The sequence below is a fragment of the Hypanus sabinus genome, unplaced genomic scaffold, assembly GCF_030144855.1.
Source record: "Hypanus sabinus isolate sHypSab1 unplaced genomic scaffold, sHypSab1.hap1 scaffold_911, whole genome shotgun sequence".
Taxonomy (NCBI): Eukaryota; Metazoa; Chordata; class Chondrichthyes; order Myliobatiformes; family Dasyatidae; genus Hypanus; species Hypanus sabinus.
Window position 1 is genome coordinate 167788 of NW_026781764.1, and position 18780 is coordinate 186567.

Consider the following 18780-nt stretch of genomic DNA (forward strand, 5'->3'; position numbering starts at 1 on the left):
CAAGGCTTTGTGTGTTTCGAACATCCTGCATCGTCGACCAGCCAGGACAGCAGAGGAACAGGCCCTTCGGCCGGCAATACTGTCCGCGATGTATTCCCTCTGGTGTCAGACATTTCACATTTGGGAATGATACCCTCTGTAACTCTTATGATCTTGTGCTATCTCTGAGCATTTCGCCTACCAAGGTCAACATTTTACGTTTGTTCGGATTAAACACCATCTGCCATTCCTCCATCCCATATCAGAAACTGATCGATGTTCTACGGAATTGAATGCAGGTCCTCTAAGCGATCCTCAACACCCATCAGCTTATCATCAACAAATATAGGAAACTACCCATCTCCATTTTCATACAAATCGTCCTATATATAACCATATAACAATTACGGTAAGGAAACAGGCCATCTCGGCCGTTCTCATCCATGCCGAACGCTTACTCTGACCTAGTCCCACAGAGCTGCACTCAGCACATAACCGTCCAATCGTTTCGTCCATATACCTATCAAATTTTACTTTAAATGACAATATCGAACCTGCTTCCACCACTTCTACTGGAAGTTCCACACAACTACCTCTCTATGTTTAAAGAGGACCCCCCTAAACTTTTGCCCCTTAACTCTCAACTCACATCCTCTTGTTTGAATCTCCCCTGCTCTCAATGAAAAAATAAACCAATCCACGTCAACTCTATCTATAACCCTCTTAATTTTAAATACCTCTATCAAGTCCCCCCTCAACCTTCTACGATCCAAAGAATAAAGGCCTAACTTGTTCAAACATTCTTGGTAACTTACGTGCTGAAACCCACGTAACATTCTCGTAATTCTCCTCTGTACTCTTTCTATTTTGTTGACATATTTCCTATAGTTCGGTGATCAGAACTGTGCACAATACTCGAAATTTGTCCTCACCAATCCCTTTTACAATTTTAACATCTCCTATACTCAGTGCTCTGAGTTATAAAGGCCAGCATTCTAAAAGCTTTCTTCACCACCCTATCCACATGAGATTCCACGTTCAGGGAACTATGCACCATTATTCCTAGATCACTCTGTTCTACTGCATTCCTCAATGCCCTACCGTTTACAATGTATGTCCTATTTTGATTAGTCCAAACCAAAATGTAGTACCTCAAACCTATCAGTATTAAACTCCATCTGCCATCTTTCAGCCTACATTTCTACTTGGCCAAAATCTCTCTGCAAGCTTTGAAAATCTACTTCATTATTCACAACGCCACCTATCTTAGTCTGGTTTGCATACTTACTAATCCAAGTTACCACACCATCATGAAGATCATTAATATACATGACAAACAACATTGGACCCAGTACAGATCCCTGAGGCACACCACTAGACACCGGTCTCCAAACTGACAAAAAGTTATACACTACTACTCACTGGCATCTCCCATCCAGCCATTGTTGGATGCATTTTACTACTTCAATATTAATACCTAACGATTGAACTTTCCTAACCTACCTTCCAGGTGAAACCTCGACAATTCTTTACTGAATTTCATGTAGGCAACTTCCACTGCTTTCCCATCGTCAACTTGCCTAGTCACCTTTCCAAAAAATTCAATTAGATTTGTCGAACATGATCTTACACGCACAAATCCATGCTGACTGTTGGCTATCAGACCCCGTCTATACATTTACAGACAGGAGAGATCTCACACATATCCATAGATACAGGTCACTTTATTGGAGTAGAACAAGGTTACTTAATTACAGAATAAAGTATCACAATTACAGAGAAAGTGCAGTGCAGGCAGACTTTAAGGTTGAAAAGCCTTGAAGAGGAAGATTTGATTTCAAGAGTACATCTTATCGTATTTGGGGTCCCTTCAATAGTCTGATTACTGTAGTGTAGAAGCTGTCCTTGAGCCTCCTGATCCATGCCTCCGCATTTTCCCTCAGAATGTCCTTGGACCTTTGATGATGCTGGGTGCTTTATCGGAACAGCAGTATGTGTAGAAAGCGTTCATGGCGGGGAAGCGGGTTTCCTATCTGGACTCAACTCTTTCCATATGGCTCTGCAGGTTCTTACGGTCATGGGCGGAGCAATGATCATATTTTTTAGTAAGGAACCAGGGCGTTTCATGAGAACAGAGTAGTAGACATTGTGAAGAGGCATAACGGACGCTTGACACGTCCCGTATCAAGTTCCCAGATGGTAGATCACTCTGGAAGTTAGGAGATAGGAAGGTAGAGAGAGACCGAGAAGGAATGGAGCAGTGAGACTGGGTGGGAGAGAGAAAGATAGGGAAAACAGACGAGAGAAGGGGGAAAGAGATGACAGGTGGCGTGAAATCCTAGTAGATTTTAACTGGGGAGAACAAACCAGGAATTGGTAGTAGATATACCATACAGAGGCTTGAACAAGGCTATTGACGGCCTCAGATGGAAGACTGGCCTGAAGATGTTGTGGAGCCCAAGGAGATCTCTCTGACCGATTTGATTGAGGAGGACTGATCAGGTCGAGGTGCTGAATGTAATGTACACAGATTTTAACAAGGCCCCAGATGGTATACCATGGGACATGGTGTGCGACGCGGGGAGGGATTGCTGATCCAGTATACAATTGGCTCGGAGACAGGAGACACGGTTTAGTGTTGCAGTCCATTTCTCAGACCGGAGGCCCGTCACTAGCGCTTTTCGCGGGTGGTCGGTGGTGGGACGATCGATCTCTGTCAATTATATCGACCATTTATAGCAGATTACAAAATACGCAGTAGGTGAGCTTGCAGACGACATTAACGTTGATGGCGTTAAAAGAGTGAAGACAGATTTCTCTGACAGTGGGATCTCGATTCGCCGGGGAAGTCGGCCGAGCAGAAGCAGATGCAATTTAGTTTGAGCTATCGTACTTCAGGAGGACAAACAACAGCGTAGGACTTGTACATTCAACGGGAGGAAACCTGGGAAAGTTTATAGAACGCACGGCGAGAGGGACACCGTTCCCTGAAAGTGGAGTCGCAGGTAGACAGGAATGTGGAGAGTATTGTAGAACAGAGGGACCAGAGGTATAGGGTGCACGGTTATCTGAAGCTGGAGTCAGAGTAGACAAGGCGGTGAAGAAAGCATCTGTCGCGCCGCGCCTCATCAGTCAGGGCAATGAGTACAGGAGTAGGGAGGTCACGTTGGAATTGAAGAGAAAGAGAGGGATAGGGACTGAGAGGGAGAGCAGAGTAGGGACCGAGGGGAGGTGAGAGAAACTGTAGTGACAGAGAGGGAGGAGAAATTAGTTAGGGACTGAGAGGGGAGAGAGACGGTCTAGGTACTGAGAGGGAGGAGAGAGAGAAGCGTAGGGACTGAGAGGGAGAGAAAGAGAGTGTAGGGTCAAAGACGGAGGAGAGAGAAAGGGCAGGGACTGAGAGGGAGGAGGGAGACAAAATTAGGGACTGATAGGGAGAGAGAGAAGAAGTAGGGACCAAGCGAGAGAAGTGAGAGGGGTCGGGACCAAGAGGTGAGAGACAGTGTAGGGAGAAGAGAGAGGGGAGAGAGAGCAGGGACCCAAGGGGAGGAGGGAGAGCAGAGTACGGACCGAGCGGAGCTGAGACAGAGTGTAAGAGCAAGAGTGAGGGGAGTGAGATGGGTAGGGACCGAGAGGAAGGGGGCAGTGAGAATTTGAGAACGAGGGGGAGGTGAAAGGGAGGGGAGTATAGAACGGGAAGGAAAGGAGAGAGAGTGGTAGTGACCGAGAAGGACTGGGGAGAGGGGGTAGTGACCGGGAGGGCGGAGAGAGAGATAGAGGTAGGAACAGAGGAAGGAGAGAAAGAGTTGTAGGGACAGACTGAGAAAGAGGAGTAGGGCCTGAGAGGGAGGAGAGAGAGATATAGACTGAGAGGGAGGACAGAGAGAAGAGTAGGGACTGAGAGGGAGGAGACTCCGAAGAATAGGGATTGAGATGGAGGGAGGGAGAAGGGGTTAGGACATCGTAATTTTTCTGTAGGCTTGGATAATCGAGGACCAAAACGCACAGGGATAATGAAATAGCAGTAGATGATGCAACAGGGGACAAGAATACAACATCTTGTTTACCCCGACACTGATCCGTCTGTGGAACGAGCTGCCAAAGGAAGCGGTCGAAGCAGAAACATTAGAACTTGAACACTTGCGCTTAACACAAGTGACCCCTTCAGAATGATGTCATTATTGTGAACTCTGACCTGTCTGTGCAACCACTGACATTTCCGCGGGTCCCGAAGCAATGGGAGCATCTTCATACTCTTCCGTGAGATGTTCGTCATTGGGAAGTTTAATCACTGAGTAGGTGGAGTTCAGAACGTCTGAGAGATGAGAGAGAGAGAAAAAATAAAAGGAGAAGCCGGTAGAGAATGTACGTTGCCGATCGGCGGCGTAAACAGATGTTTACGAAGTGGGATTTCTCTTAGGTCTCCGACGGTTATTTCAAAAGGTGGCCTAGAGAGCGTTAGTCCATTGTCCGTGCCTGTCAGTGGCTACAACAGGAAGACTAATCGTCAGTTGGATAGCAGGGCATGTTCAGGCATAAAAGGGAGATACTGGCAAGTGGAGCGTTCATCGGAGGAGCGGTTATCAAAGGAGTGACCTGAGACAGAGTGGTCGAGCTTTAGTACATTCGGGCTTCGGCGATAACGGGTCGAGGCGAGGTGAGCTGCCTGTGAGGAACAGAACAGGAAGTCTGTCTGTGAGGCCGGTGTTCACTGCTGGGAGTCAGATGTGGGATGTCCGGGAGAATCCCAGCCTCCCGTACAGCCACTTCCTCGCCAGCTACGTCGAGCTACAGCTCCTTAGGGACCGCGTTAGGGAAGTAGAGAGGCAGCTCGATGACTTTCGTCTGGTCAGGGAGAGTGCGGAGATGATAGAGGGGATTTGCAGGCAAGCAGTCACAGCGGGTCCTCGGGAGACAGATAAATGGGTAACAGTCAGGAGAGGGAAACGTCTGGTCAGGGAGAGTGAGGAGATGATAGACGGGATTTACAGGTATGCAGTCACAGCGGGTCCTCGGGAGACAGATAAATGGGTAACAGTCAGGAGAGGGAAACGTCTGGTCAGGGAGAGTGAGGAGATGATAGACGGGATTTACAGGCATGCAGTCACTCCGGGTCCTCGGGAGACAGATAAATGGGTAACAGTCAGGAGAGGGAAACGTCTGGTCAGGGAGAGTGAGGAGATGATAGACGGGATTTACAGGTATGCAGTCACAGCGGGTCCTCGGGAGACAGATAAATGGGTAACAGTCAGGAGAGGGAAACGTCTGGTCAGGCAGAGTGCGGAGATGATAGACGGGATTTACAGGCAAGCAGTCACTCCGGGTCCTGGGGAGACAGATAAATGGGTAACAGTCAGGAGAGGGAAACGCAGAAGTCAGATAATTGAGATTACCCCTGTGGCTGTCCCTTTTAACAACGTGCTCCTGTTTGTGTACTTTTTTTTGGGGGGTGGGTAACTGCATACCTTTGCGATGCAACAAGTGACGCTCTCCTGGCACAGGGTCTAGCCCTGTTGCTCAGAAGGGTAGAGAAAGCAAGACGACAGCAGTCAATCGGGACTCTATATTTAGGGGGTCAGACAGGCGATTCTGAGGAAGCAGGAAAGATACACGGGTGGTTGCTTCCCTCCCTGTTGCCTGGGACCGGGATGTTTCTGATCGCGTCCATGATATCCTGTAGTGGGAAGGAGAACAGCCAGAGGTCGTGATACCTATTGGTACCAACGACATAGGAAGGAAAAGGGAGGAGGTCCTGAATATAGGGAGTTAGGAAGGAAGAAAAGAAACAGGACCTCAAAGGTAAGAATGTCGGGATTGCTATCTGTGCATCGGAACAAGTGAGTTTAGGAACAGAGTGATGTGGAGGATAAATGCGTAGCAGCGGGATTGGAGCAAGGGCCAGGAACTCAAATTTCTGGATCATTCGGTCCTCTTTTGTGGAAGGTATGACCTGTACAAAAAGGACGGGTGGCACCTGAATCCGAGGGTAAACAATAGTCTGGCGGAGAGGCCTGCTAAGGCTACTGAGGAGGGTTTAAACACGAATTGATGGCGGGTGGGAACCGGACTGAAGAGACTGGGGAAGAGGAGGTTGGCTCACAGGAAGAGAACGCTTGGGGACAGCGCGAGAGGGAGGACAGACAGGTGATAGACAAGGGACGCGCTCAGACCGATGGTTTCAGATGTGTCTATTTTAAAGCAAGAAACATCATAAACAAACCGGATGAGCTGAGAACATGGAACAGAGCTTGGAGCGATGATTTTGTGCCATTACAGAGTCTTGGATGGCTCAGGGACGGGAATGTCTACTTACAGTGCCGGCCTTTAGATGTTTCAGAAAACAGAGAGGGAGGCAACTGAGGTGGCGACGTGGCACTGCTGATCAGAGATAGTGTCACGGCTGCAGAAAAGGAGGAAGGCATGGCGGGATTGCCCACTGAGTTCCTGTGGCTGATGTTAGAAGCAGGAACGGGTTAATAACTCCATTGAATGATTTTTAATGGACCAGCCAATAGCAACACGGACATCAAGATACAGATAGGGATATAGATCTAGAAAGATTTAATAATAAGAGAGTGGTCGTGGAAGGAGATTTTAATTTCCCAAATATGGATTGGCATATCCCTAGAACGACGGGTTTAGATGGGATAGACGTTGTTAGGTCTGTTAGGAGGTTTCCTGATACAATATGTAGATAGGCCTAGAAGAAGACGTGATCTGGTATTGGGAAAAGAACATGGTGAGATGTCATGCAGGTCAGTGGGAGAGCATTTTCGAGATAGTGATCGCAATTCAATCTCCTTTACTTTTGTATTGGAGAGGAAGAAGAACAAACAAGTTAGGAAAGCCTTTAATTGGAGTAAGGGGGATATATGGAGTTATAAGGCAGGAACTTGGATGCATAAATTTGGAAAATATATTCTGAGGGAAATAGACGGCAGAAATGTGGCAGATACTCAAAGTACGTTCCAATGAGGCAGGAGCAGGATCGTAGGGGTTAGGAAACCTGGTGCACAAAGGCTGCTGAAGTTTTGTTCAGGAAGAAATGAAAAGCTTACGAAATGTTGAAAAGACTAGGTAATGATCGGCATCTAGAAGATGATAAGGTGAGGAGGAAGGACCTTGACAAAGAAACTAGGAGAGCCGGAAGGGTCCAGGAGAAGTCCTTGACGGACAACAGTAAAGAAAGCCCCAATGCATTATACTCTAAACCAGGCAACATCCTGCCAAATCTCCTCTGTACCCTTTCCAATGCTTCCACAACCTTCCCAGAGTAAGGTGACGAGTAGTGGACACAGTACTCCAAGTGTGGCCTAACCGGAGTTTTATAGAGCTGCATTATTACCCCGCGACTCTTAAACTCTGTCCCTCGACTTATGAAAGCTAACGCCCCATAAGTTTTCTGAACTCCCTATCTAACTGTGAGACAACTTTACAGGGATCTGAGGACATGTACCCCCAGATCCCACTGATCCACCACACTACCAACTGTCCTGCCATTTACTTCGTAATCCGCCTTGGAGTTTGTCCTTCCAAAGTGTACCACCTCACACATCTCCAGGTTGAACTCCATCTGCTACTTCTCAGCCCACTTCGGCATCCTATCAATGTCCGGCTGCAATCTTCGACAGTCCTCTACACTATTCACAACACCACCAGACATTCTGGATAAGTCTACCGAGAGGACAATTATCAAATGTCTTACGAAAAATCATGCGGACCACATCTACTGCACTACCCTCACCTAAAAGCCTGGTCACCTCCTGAAGGACAATGGTCTGCCCTTCACAAAGCTATGCTGACTGTCCCTGATCAGACCATGATTCTCTAAATGTCCATGGATCCTATCTCTAAAAATCGTTTCCATCAATTTTCCCACAGATGTAAGGTTCACTTTACTATAATTCACGGACAATCCCTACTAACTTTTTTGAAAAAGGGGGCAACATTCGCCTTCCTCTAATCCTCCGGTACTGTTCCCGTAGACAATGAGGGCATAACGATTCTACCCACAGGCTCAGTAATCTCTTCCCTCACCTCGTGCAGCATCCTGGGGTATATTCCATCAGGCTGCAGGGACCTATCTGAACTAATGAATTTTAACAACTCCAACACCTCCTCTTCCTTAATATTAACGTGCTCCAGAACATCAACCGCACTCATATTGTCCTCACCGTTATCAAGATCCCTCTCATTGGTGAATATCGAAGAGAAGCATTCAATGATGACCTCGCTCACTTCCACAGCTTCCAGACACATCTTCCTACTTTTATCTTTAATCGGTCCTACCTTCACTCCCGTCATCCTTTTGATCTTCACATAATTGAAGAATACCTTTGTATTTTCCTTTACCCTACTCGCGAAGACCTTCTCATGCCCCCTTCTTGCTCTTCTCAGCCCCTTCTTAAGCTCCTTTCTTGTTATCCAATATTCCTCAATAACCCTATTTGTTCCATGGTTCCTAAACCTCTTGTATGCTGCTTCTTCCACCTGACTAGCATTTCCACCTCTCTTGTTCCTTTCCCTACCCGTCTTTATCTTCTTCACCGGGACAAGTGTATTCCTAACATCCTGCAAGAGATCCCTAAACATCCAGCACATGTCCATAGTACATTTCCCTGCAAAAACATCACCCCAATTCACACCCGCAAGTTCTAGCCTTATATCCTCATAATTTGCCCTTCCCCAATTAAAAATGTTCCTGTCTTCTCTGATTCTATCCTTTTCCATGATAATACTAAAGGCCAGGGAGCGGTGATCACTGTCCTCCAGATGCTCACGCACTGACATATCTGTGACTTGATCCGGTTCGTTAACTAATACTCGATCTACTATGTCATTCACCCTAGTCAGCCTGTCATCATACTGTGACAGGAATCCGTCCTGGACACACTTAACAAACGTTGTCCCATCTAAATCCTAAACTGGTGCCTATCGATATTAGGGAAGTTAAAGCCATCCATGCTAAAAACCCAGTTTATTTGCACCTTTACAAAATATGCCTCTACATTTGCTCCGTGTCATCTCTGCTGCTACCAGGGTTCCTATAGAATACTCCGAATAGAGTAACAGCTCCCTTCCTGTTCCTGACTTCCACCCATACTGACTCACCCATGAGGATCCTGCTACATTATCCGTCCTTTCTGTAGCTGTAATAGTATCCCTGACCAGTATTGGTACCCCCTCCTCCCCTCCCCTCTCAGCCTATATCCCTTATAAAACACTGAAATCCTGGAATATTGAGAATCTATTCCTTCCCTGGTTCCAGCCATGTCTCTGTAATGGCCAGAACATCATACTTCCATGTATGTATCCAAGGTCTCAGTTCATCTCCTTTATTCCTGATGTTTCTAGCATTGAAGTAAACACACTTTAGCCCTTCTATCCTACTACCTTTACACCCTTTATTCTGCTTCTCTTTCCTCAAAGCCTATTTATATGTTTGATCTGGCTTTTCTCCATGCATTGTACCTGCAGTTCTCGAATGACCGTAATCCTCCTACACCTCACTATCGGTTCTAACACTATGGTTCCCCACCCACTGCAAATCTCGTTCAATCCCCCGCCTAGGAGCAGCTTGGCAGGTTTTCTGCACGTTCCGCAACACCACCTATCTCTGTATCATCTGTAAACGTACCAACACACCCTTCTGCATTGTCATCCAGATTAATTATATCGATCACAGACACGGGAGAGTTCCCAGACACATACATAGATACAGATCACATCATTGGAATAGAACGGAGTAAAATAAAAATCGAATGCAGAATGCAGTGCAGTAAAATACGCTGCAGGCAGGCAATTGTGTGCAAGGGCCAAGAGCAGGTATATTTTGAGGTCATGTTTGCATATTATTGACCTTTCAATAGTCTGGTAACAGCTGTCCCAGAGCCGAGTGAGACATGCATTCCAACTTCACTCCGATGGGAGGGTGCAAAGGAGAGAATATTCGGGGTGGGTGGAGGAGTTCATTGATTATGCTGGCTGCTTTCCCGAGGGAGGAGGATGTGCAGAAAGAGTTCATGAAGGGTAGGCTAGTTTCGGAGCTCTTTTCACAACACTCTGCAGTTCCTTGGGATCATGGGCGGAGCAGTGTTTATATTTTTAGTGAGGAGCCAGGACGTTTCATGAGAATAGGGTAGTAGACATGGTGAAAATGGAAGAAAATAAAACATTTAATGTTTTTTTTAAAATTTATTTTATTTTATTATTTATTTATTAATTTAAAGAGAATAACATAAAATGAATATAATATTAGAATTATGAAAAATTAATATTGACTTTATCCCCTCCCCTTAACCCTCCTGTCTTAAATCCCTAAATGAAAAAAAGAAAAGAAAGAAAAAAAACAGAAAAAAGAAGCAAAAAAAAAGATAGAAAGATTGCCTGCATATCGGAGGAACCCCACATGCTCCATGGAGTACAAAATAACTTTAGTTTTTATTTTTCCCAAATAACCTATAATTTTATCTTCAAAGGACCTGTATATTTAATCCTATCTTTTGTAGATAGCGGTACCAAATTTTCAAAAATATATCTTATTCATTTCTTAAATTATAAGTATTTTTTCAAGAGGAATGCAGCTATATATTTCATTATTCCAACGATCCATAGTTAACTATGAATCTGATTTCCAAGTAACTGCAATAGCTTTTTCGGCTACTGCCTGTGCAATTTTTATATTTTTGTTCTGACATTTATTCAATTTAGGTTTCGGTATTATCCCTTCAATATCACCTAACCAAAATAATATTGGGCTATGTGGGAGTTGTATTCCCAACTTTGTTCCTGTAAAAGTCTTAAATTTATCCAAAAAGTTTGAATTTTAGACCAAGACCAAGTAGAATATAAAAAGGTGCCAATTTCTTGATTACATTGAAAAATTGGTCAGATAAATTTGAATTTAATATATTTATTTTCTGTGGTGCTATATATAATTGATTATGTGGCCAAGAGCAGGTATATTGTGAGGTCATGTTTGCATCTTATTGTAGTAGCGGACCCTTCAATAGTCTGGTAACAGGGGTGTGGAAGCTGTCCCTGAGCCGAGTGAGACATGTATTCCAACTTCACACCGATGGGAGGGTGTAGAGGAGAGAATATTCGGGGTGGGTGTTCATTGATTATGCTGGCTGCTTTCCCGAGAGAGGAGGATGTGCAGAAACAGTTCATAGAGGGTAGGCTAGTTTCGGAGCTGGGCTCTGCTGTTTCCACAATGCTCTGCAGTTTCTTGCGGTCATTGGCGGAGCAGTGTTTATATTTTTACTGACGAACCAGGACGTTTCATTAGAACAGGGTAGTAGACATGGTGAACAGGGAAGAAAATAAAACATTAAATTTCTTTAACTTGGTGGACTACTCTGTGTGATGGTGTGCGACCCAGGGGAATTTGACTGACTGATATGTCCGGATTGATAGCTGTAATGGGCGCTTGAAAAGTCTCGTATCCGGGGACCTTTGATGACGCTGGGTGCTTTATCAGAGCACTTGTATGTGCAGAGAGAGATCAAGGAGGGGAGGATGGTTTCGGAGCTGGGCTCAGCTCTTTCCACAATACTCTGCAGTTTCTTGGTCATGGGTGGAGCAGTGTTAATATTTTTAGTGAGGAACCAGGGCGTTTCACGAGAACATGATAGTAGACATGTTGAACAGGGAAGTCAATAAGACATTTATTCTTTATTTTCACTTGGTAGACTACTCTATGTGATGGTGTGCGACCCAGGAGTATTTGACTGACTGATATGTCCGGATTAAAAGCTATAATGGACGCTTGACATGTCCGGGGACCTTTGATGACGCTGGGTGATTTATCGAAACAGCAGTATGTGTTGAAAGAGTTCATGGACGGGAGGCTGATTTCATAGTGAACAGGGAAGAAAATAAGACATTTAATTATTTTCCCTTTGGTCGACTACTGTAGAGAATGGTATGGATACAGAGGGGTTTGTAGGATTGATATTATCGGATTAATAGACATAATGGTCGCTTGAGAAGTTCCGTATCAAAATCCATATGGTAGCTCACTCTGGAGGATGACAGAAAGGAATGTAGAGAGAGACGGAAAAGGAGTAGGGCCGAGAGACAGGGCGGGAGAAAGAAAGATAGGGAGAGTAGAAAAACAAGTGGGAAGGGGTTGACAGGCAGCGTGAAACCCTTGTAGAGTTGTCGGGCTCTCTTGACTGGGGAGGACAGACAAGGAATTGGTAGCAGATGTACCATACAGAGGCTTGAAAATGTTATTAAGAAAGGCTTAGATGGTAGACAGGTCTGGAGATGGTGTGGAACCCAAGGAGATGTGTCTGATCTATTTGACTGCGGAGGACCCATCAGGACGGGATGGTAGATGAACTATGCACAGATTTTAATAAGTTCCCAGATGGAATTCGGCTCTGGGAGATGGTGTGCGACGCAGGGAGGAAAGCTGTTTAGATATCCGATTGGCCCGGCGATAGGAGAAAAAGTTTAGGGATGCAGTTCGTTTCTCTGACTGGAAGCCCGTCACTGGCGGGGTATCGGTGGTGGGACCAGATATTTTGGTCGATATAAGATGCGCTTGGTAAGCCTGCAGACGACACTGACGTCGGTGGGGTGGTAAATAGTGCAGGCAGTTTTTTTCTTACAGTGTGATCTCGATTAGTCTGACCTATCCTATTTCAGGAAGACAAAACACAGAGCAGAAATTACACGGTGGACAGGAGGAAACCTGGCAAATCTTTTGGAACAGAGGGATCCAGCGATGCAAGTACACAGTTTTCTGAAGTGAAGTCACTTATAGTCAGTGATCTTGGAGAGCGTTGTAGAACGGGGGGACCCAGGGGTACAGGTACACGGTTCCTGAAAGTGGCGAAACAGGCAGACAGGAACCCTGGGGAGTGTTACAGAACAGAGTGACCCAAGGGTACCGTAACACAGTTCCCTGAAGGTGGAGTCGCAGACAAGCAGGGACCTTGGGGAGTGACGTAGAACGAAGGGACACAGGGCTGGTGGTGCACCGTTCCCTTAAAGTGAAGTCACAGATAGACAGAAGGGTGGAGAAGGCGTCTGACACGCTGCCCTTCATCAGTCAGGGCAATTAGTACAGGAGCATGGCGGCAACGTTGCGGTGAACAAGAAGTCAGTGTGGCTACGCTGAGAGTGCAGTGATCCGTTTCATTTGTCCTCCTATAGATAAGATGCCACTGAGATGAAGAGAGTGCAGAGGAGATGTACGAGGAGATTGCTGGTCCCTGAGTGACCGAATAATAAGGTAAGTCAGGTAGGTTGGGATTTTATACCTTGGAGCGCAGAGTTAACCTTACAGCGTTGTATAAAACCACGTGGTACCTGGGGCACAGGCTGGGTGAATGTGCCGAGTCACTTTTTGGGGAAACGAGAGCCAGAGCGCTCAGGGGTACTCTGATAGCAGAAGGTGATGTTACTGGGGACCAGAGTGACCAGATTTTCTTTGTACCCAGACGGTGTCTGTGGATAAGACGGGCTGCTAGAGGAGCTGATAGATACAGACACATTAGAGCTTGCACACTTGTGCGGATAGCACGTGACTCCTCCAGAGTGACGTCATTATTGTGAACTCTGACCTGCTTCTGCAGTTACTGATATTTCGGCGGATCCTAAGACGGTGGGAGGATCTTCAGCCACATCGATGAGAAACTCGTCTTTCCCAAGCTTTAGCACTGAGTAGGAGGAGTTCAGCCCGTCTGAGAGAGAAGGAGAGAGAATGTGAGAGAACGGGATAAATATATGATTGAGAGACCGGCAGAGAATGGTGGACAGAGAGAGACAAAGCAGAGAGAAGGGAAGAGAGAGTGGGAGAGGGAGGGAGCTGAGGGAGAGACAAGGCTGAGAGGCAGGGAGAGGAGAGGTGGAAGTAAGGGGGAAAGTCAGGTAGAAGGGATCGATGGAAAACCGGAAAGAGATTGAGAGACTGGAAGATAGAACATAATGCAGGAGAGAGAACTGGGAGAGTACGGAAGAGAGTGTGCCGAAGGAGAAGAGGAATAAAGGGTGCGATGCTACAGTTGAAGGGGGGGGGGGTTGAGAAGTGTGAGAGAGAGCAAGTGAGGGAGAGAACGGTAGTGCGAGGGGAGGAAAAAGTGGGACAGAGAAGGAAAGAGACAGAGGGGGCGAGGGGTCGAAAGAGAATTGATGAGAGAGGGTTGTGTTATTACTCTTCCTGGTTGTATTATTGTTTGCAAGCTTTGTACTATTTTTACGCATTTAATATCTGAAGATCCTGTGGCGATTTCCGCGCTCCTTTCTGGTTCTTTGTTCCGTGGCTGCTTGCAAGAGGAAGAACGGTAGGTAACGGAATGGTTCACTGTACCTGAGACCCGGGTCCAATTTCCGCCGATGGCTGTAAAGAGCTTGTACATTCTACCTGTGACCGACTTTGTTTTGTTCCGGTTAGATTGTTTCAAGATGCAACATATCTGCCTACATTGAACTCAGTGCACAGATGTTAATGGCAGGCATGATATCCGTCTTTCTGACCACCCTATGAGAAAGCATGGCCAAGAGCAATGACATTGGACGCCAAGATCTCGTGAGACCACACTTGGAGTATAGTGTGGGGGTTTGGGCTCCTTATTTTAGAAAGGATATACTGACTTTAGAGAAGTTTCACTGAAGATTCACGAGAATGATTCCAAGAATGAAAGGGTTACCGTATGAGGAACATCTGGCAGCTCTTGGGCTGTATTCCCTGGAGTTCAGGAGAATGACGCTGGATCAAATAGAGACATTCCAAATGTTAAAAGGCCTGAACAGATTAGATATGAAAAAGTTATTTCCCATGGTATGGAATTCTAGGTCAAGAGGACACGACTTCAGGATTAAAAGACGTCATTTTTGAACTGAGGTGAGAAATTACTTTAGTCAGAGGGTGGTAAATCTGCGTAATTTTTGCCGCGAACGGCTAAGTGATTGGCTGTATTTATAACAGAGATCGATAGTTTCTTGATAAGCCAGGACATCAAAGGGTATGGGGTGAAAGCACGGGAGTGGGGATGACAAGATAAAGTGGATGAGCCCTAGATTCAATGGCGGTGCATACTCGATGGGCCGAAGGGCCAACTTCTGCTCCTAAATTCTGTGGTTTCTATGGTGATATCATAGCATCTGACCTAACAATTTGCAACCTTTTAACGTTTATCTGGGTTAAACTTCATCCGCCATTTCTCCAACCCATATCACAATCTGAGCCATGTCCCACTGAATTCTTCACAGATCCACAACACCGCCCAACTTCGTATCATCTGCAAACTTACCAACACCTCCCCACCCTCATCTATATTTCTATTCCGATCATTCATATACATCACTGACAGGGGAGGCCAGTTGCGTCCAGAGATAGTGACAGCTTCATGGGAGTAGAGCAGGGTGAATCAAACACTGAATGCAGAATAAAGTGACCCAGTAACAGAAAGAAAGTGAATTACAGGCAGACGAGAAGGTGCAAGGGTCCCGAAGAGGCAGATTATGAGGTGAACAGTACTCCCTACTGTAATCAGGGACCGTTCAGTAGTCTGATAACAGTGGTGCAGAATCCGTTCTTTGCCCAATTGAGACATGCTTTCGCATCTTCCATCCGACGGGAGGGTGCAGAAGAAAAAATGTCCGCTGTGGCTGGTGGAGGTTTATGATGAAGCTGGCTGCGTTATTGAGACATCAGGCAGAGACAGTGTTCAAGGAGGGGAGGCTGGTTTCCGATCTGTGTTCAGCTGTGTCCACAGCGCTCTGCAGTTTATTGTTGTCACGGGAAGAGCAGTTTCTATATTTGCAGTGAGCAGTCAGGGCGGTTCATGAGAGCAGGGTAGTGGACACGGTGAATAGGTAACTCCATCAGGCATTTAACTTTTTTCCACTTGGTCGTCTACCCTGCAGAATTGTGTGGGGTACAGGAAGATATGACTGACTAATTTGTTCGGATTGTTAGACATAATGTACGCTGACTTTAACATAGAAACATAGAAAACCTACAGGCCATTCGGATCACAAAGTCCCTCCCTTTGAAATTGCTAGGCTTACCTATAGCGCTCTATTTTTTTAAGCTCCATGTGCCTATCTAAATCCACCTCTGCCACCGTTGCTGGCAGCCCACTGCACACACTCACCACTCTCTGAGTAAAAAACCTTACCCCTGACATCTCCTCTGTACCTACTCCCCAGCACCTTAAACCTGTGTACTCTTCAAAGACCCTATCGTATCCGCCTCCACCACCATTGCCGGCAGCCATTTTCACACACTCACCACTCTCTGAGTAAAAAACTTACCCCTGACATCTCTGTACCTACTCCCCAGCACCATAAACCTGTGTCCTCACGTGGAAACCATTTCAGCCCTGAGAAAAATGCCTCTGACTATCCACACGATCAATTCCTCTCATCGTCCTGTACACCTCTATCAGGTCACCTTTCATCATCCTTCGCTCCAAGGAGGGAAGGCCGAGTTCACCCAACCTATTCTCATCAGGCGAGCTCCCCAATCCAGGCAACATCCTTGTAAATCTCATCCGCACCCTTTCTATGGCTTCCACATCCTTCCTGCAGTGAGGGCTGACCAGGTTCCTTTATAGCTGCAACATTACCGCTTGCTCCTAAATTTAATTCCACGATTAATAAAGGCCAATACACCTTACGCCTTCTTAACCTCTTAGTCAACCTGCGCAGCTGCTGTTTTGCGTCCTATGTACTCGGACCCCAAGATCCATCTGATACCCACGCCGCCAAGAGTCTTAACATTAATACTATATTCTGCCATCATATTTGACCTATCAAAATGAACACAATTATCTGTGTTGAACTTCATCTGCCACTTCTCAGCCTTTGATCGTGTGGATAGTCAGAGTATTTTTTTTTTCTAGGGCTGAAGTGTCTAACACGAGGAGGAATAGTTTAGGTGCCTGTAAATAGATACCGTGTGAATGTCAGAGGTAAGCTCTTTACACAGAGATGGTGGTTGTGTGAAATGCACTGCTGGCAGCAGTTTTGGAAGCGGATCCCCAAAACTTCCCTCCATCATTTTGTACATATGCCCACTGGTGCTATTGGTGCCCTGGGAAACAGGTACTGACTATCCACACTATCTATGCCTCTCATAATCTTGTGGACCTATATCAAGTCCCCTCTCATTCTTCTACGCTCCAAATAGAAAAGTCCCATCTCTGCTAACCTCGCTTCATATGACTAGTTCTCCAAACCAGGCAACATCCTGGTAAATCTCCTCTGCACCCTCTCCATTTACGCGGATGTTGCTGGAAGTCAAGGGACTGAGTTATGGAACGAGAACGGGTACTTTGGGATTTTATTCCCTGGAAGGTAGGGGTGACCTTATAGAGGTGTATAAAACCACGTGGGACATAGAAAGATTGAATGTGTACAGTCATTGTCTCCAGGCTTGGAGAAACGAGAACCAGAGCGCACAGGTCCAAGGTGATAGGAGAAAAAGATCGAACCGGGGACCCGAGCGACGAAGTATTTTTTACACAGGTGGCGGTCTACCTATGGAAAGAGCTGCAAAAGAAAGTGGTCGATGCAGATAAATTTCGATTAGACAACGTGGGTGTATGGCAGGTGACCCCTTCAGAATGACGTCATTAATGTGAACTCTGACCTTCTTGTGCAGTCACTGATGTTTCGGCAGGTCCCGAGGCAATGGGAGGATCTTCATCCTCATCGATGTGAAGTTCGTCTTTCGGAAGGTTCAGCTTTGAGTAGCTGGATGTCAAACCGTCTGGGAGAGAAAGAGAGAGAATGAGAGAGTGAGAGAGAAACGGAAGAGGAGAGATGGTCAGAAAATGGGGTGAGCGCGGACAGAGAGATTGAGCAGCGAGAGGTTTATATGAGGGGGAGAGAGAGGTTTATGTGAGGGGTGATGTTTGAGAGACAGGGAGAGTTGAGGGAGAGAGTGAAGTGAAAGGAGATAGACGGGAAACCGAGCAGTAATGAAAGGGTCGAATAAGTGAATGGAAAGGGAAAGAGGGTGAGAGACGAGGGCAATGGGCTGGAAGTAGGAGAGAATGGGGAAAGGGAAAGGGGAGCGAAATAGGTCAGGGAATAAAGGATGGAGAACAGGGAGCGAGGTCCGCGTGAAGCGGAAGTGAGAAGTGCGAAACCCAGTGCGAAAGAGTGAAGTAGAGAGGGATAGAGTGAGAGGAGGAAAAAGTGGGAGGAGGAAGTGAGGGGCAGAGGGAGCGAGACTATTGGTGAGAGAGCTGAGACAGCGGGTCAAGTTTGTATCATTTTGCTGGTCGTTATATTATTGTTTGACACTTTGTTCTTTTTTCACACACATGACGGTCCTGCGGCAGGGAAATTCTAGGCAATCTCTACAGTCGGTTAGATGGTTGGCAAAACACTGTGGGCCGAACGGCTTGCTATGTGCTGTAGATTTCTATGTTCTCTCCTGTGTTCTGCTGATACATGCTTTCGTATCTTCCTTTACACGGGGTTGGTGCTGAACAGAGGTGGGCGGGAGTGTGTGATGTTGATTTTTGGTGAAGCTGGCTGCTTTCCCGAGGCAACAGGGAGTGCAGTCAGAGTTCATGGAGGGGAGGCTGGTTTCGGAGCTGTTCTCAGCTGCGTCCACAGAGCTCTGCAGCTTCCCGCGGTCACGGGCGGAGCAGTTTCTCTATTTTGAGTGAGGAACAAGGGTGGGTCGTGAGAACAGGGATGTTGGACGACGTTATGGGAACTCAATAGGGCAATTTTATGTTTCCAGTTTGCATCTACTCTGTCTAATTGTGTGGGACCCAAGGAGATTTGCCTCATTGATTTGTGCGGATTGGCAGGCAGAGTGTACAC

General features: G+C 46.3%; 1 protein-coding gene across 1 annotated transcript in view; it reads right to left on the reverse strand.

Moving 5' to 3' along the window:
• The window catches only part of LOC132390463 (uncharacterized), a gene marked incomplete at its 5' end in the record, with an annotated part of 31461 nt that extends 13751 nt beyond the window's left edge, over nt 1-17710 (reverse strand). Inside the window, 3 exons of the mRNA XM_059963077.1 lie at nt 4175-4294; nt 13557-13676; nt 17591-17710. Of these exons, the coding sequence (XP_059819060.1) occupies nt 4175-4294; nt 13557-13676; nt 17591-17710 (360 nt within the window). The remainder of the gene's footprint in view (nt 1-4174; nt 4295-13556; nt 13677-17590) is intronic.
• Between the last annotated feature and the right edge of the window lie 1070 nt (nt 17711-18780).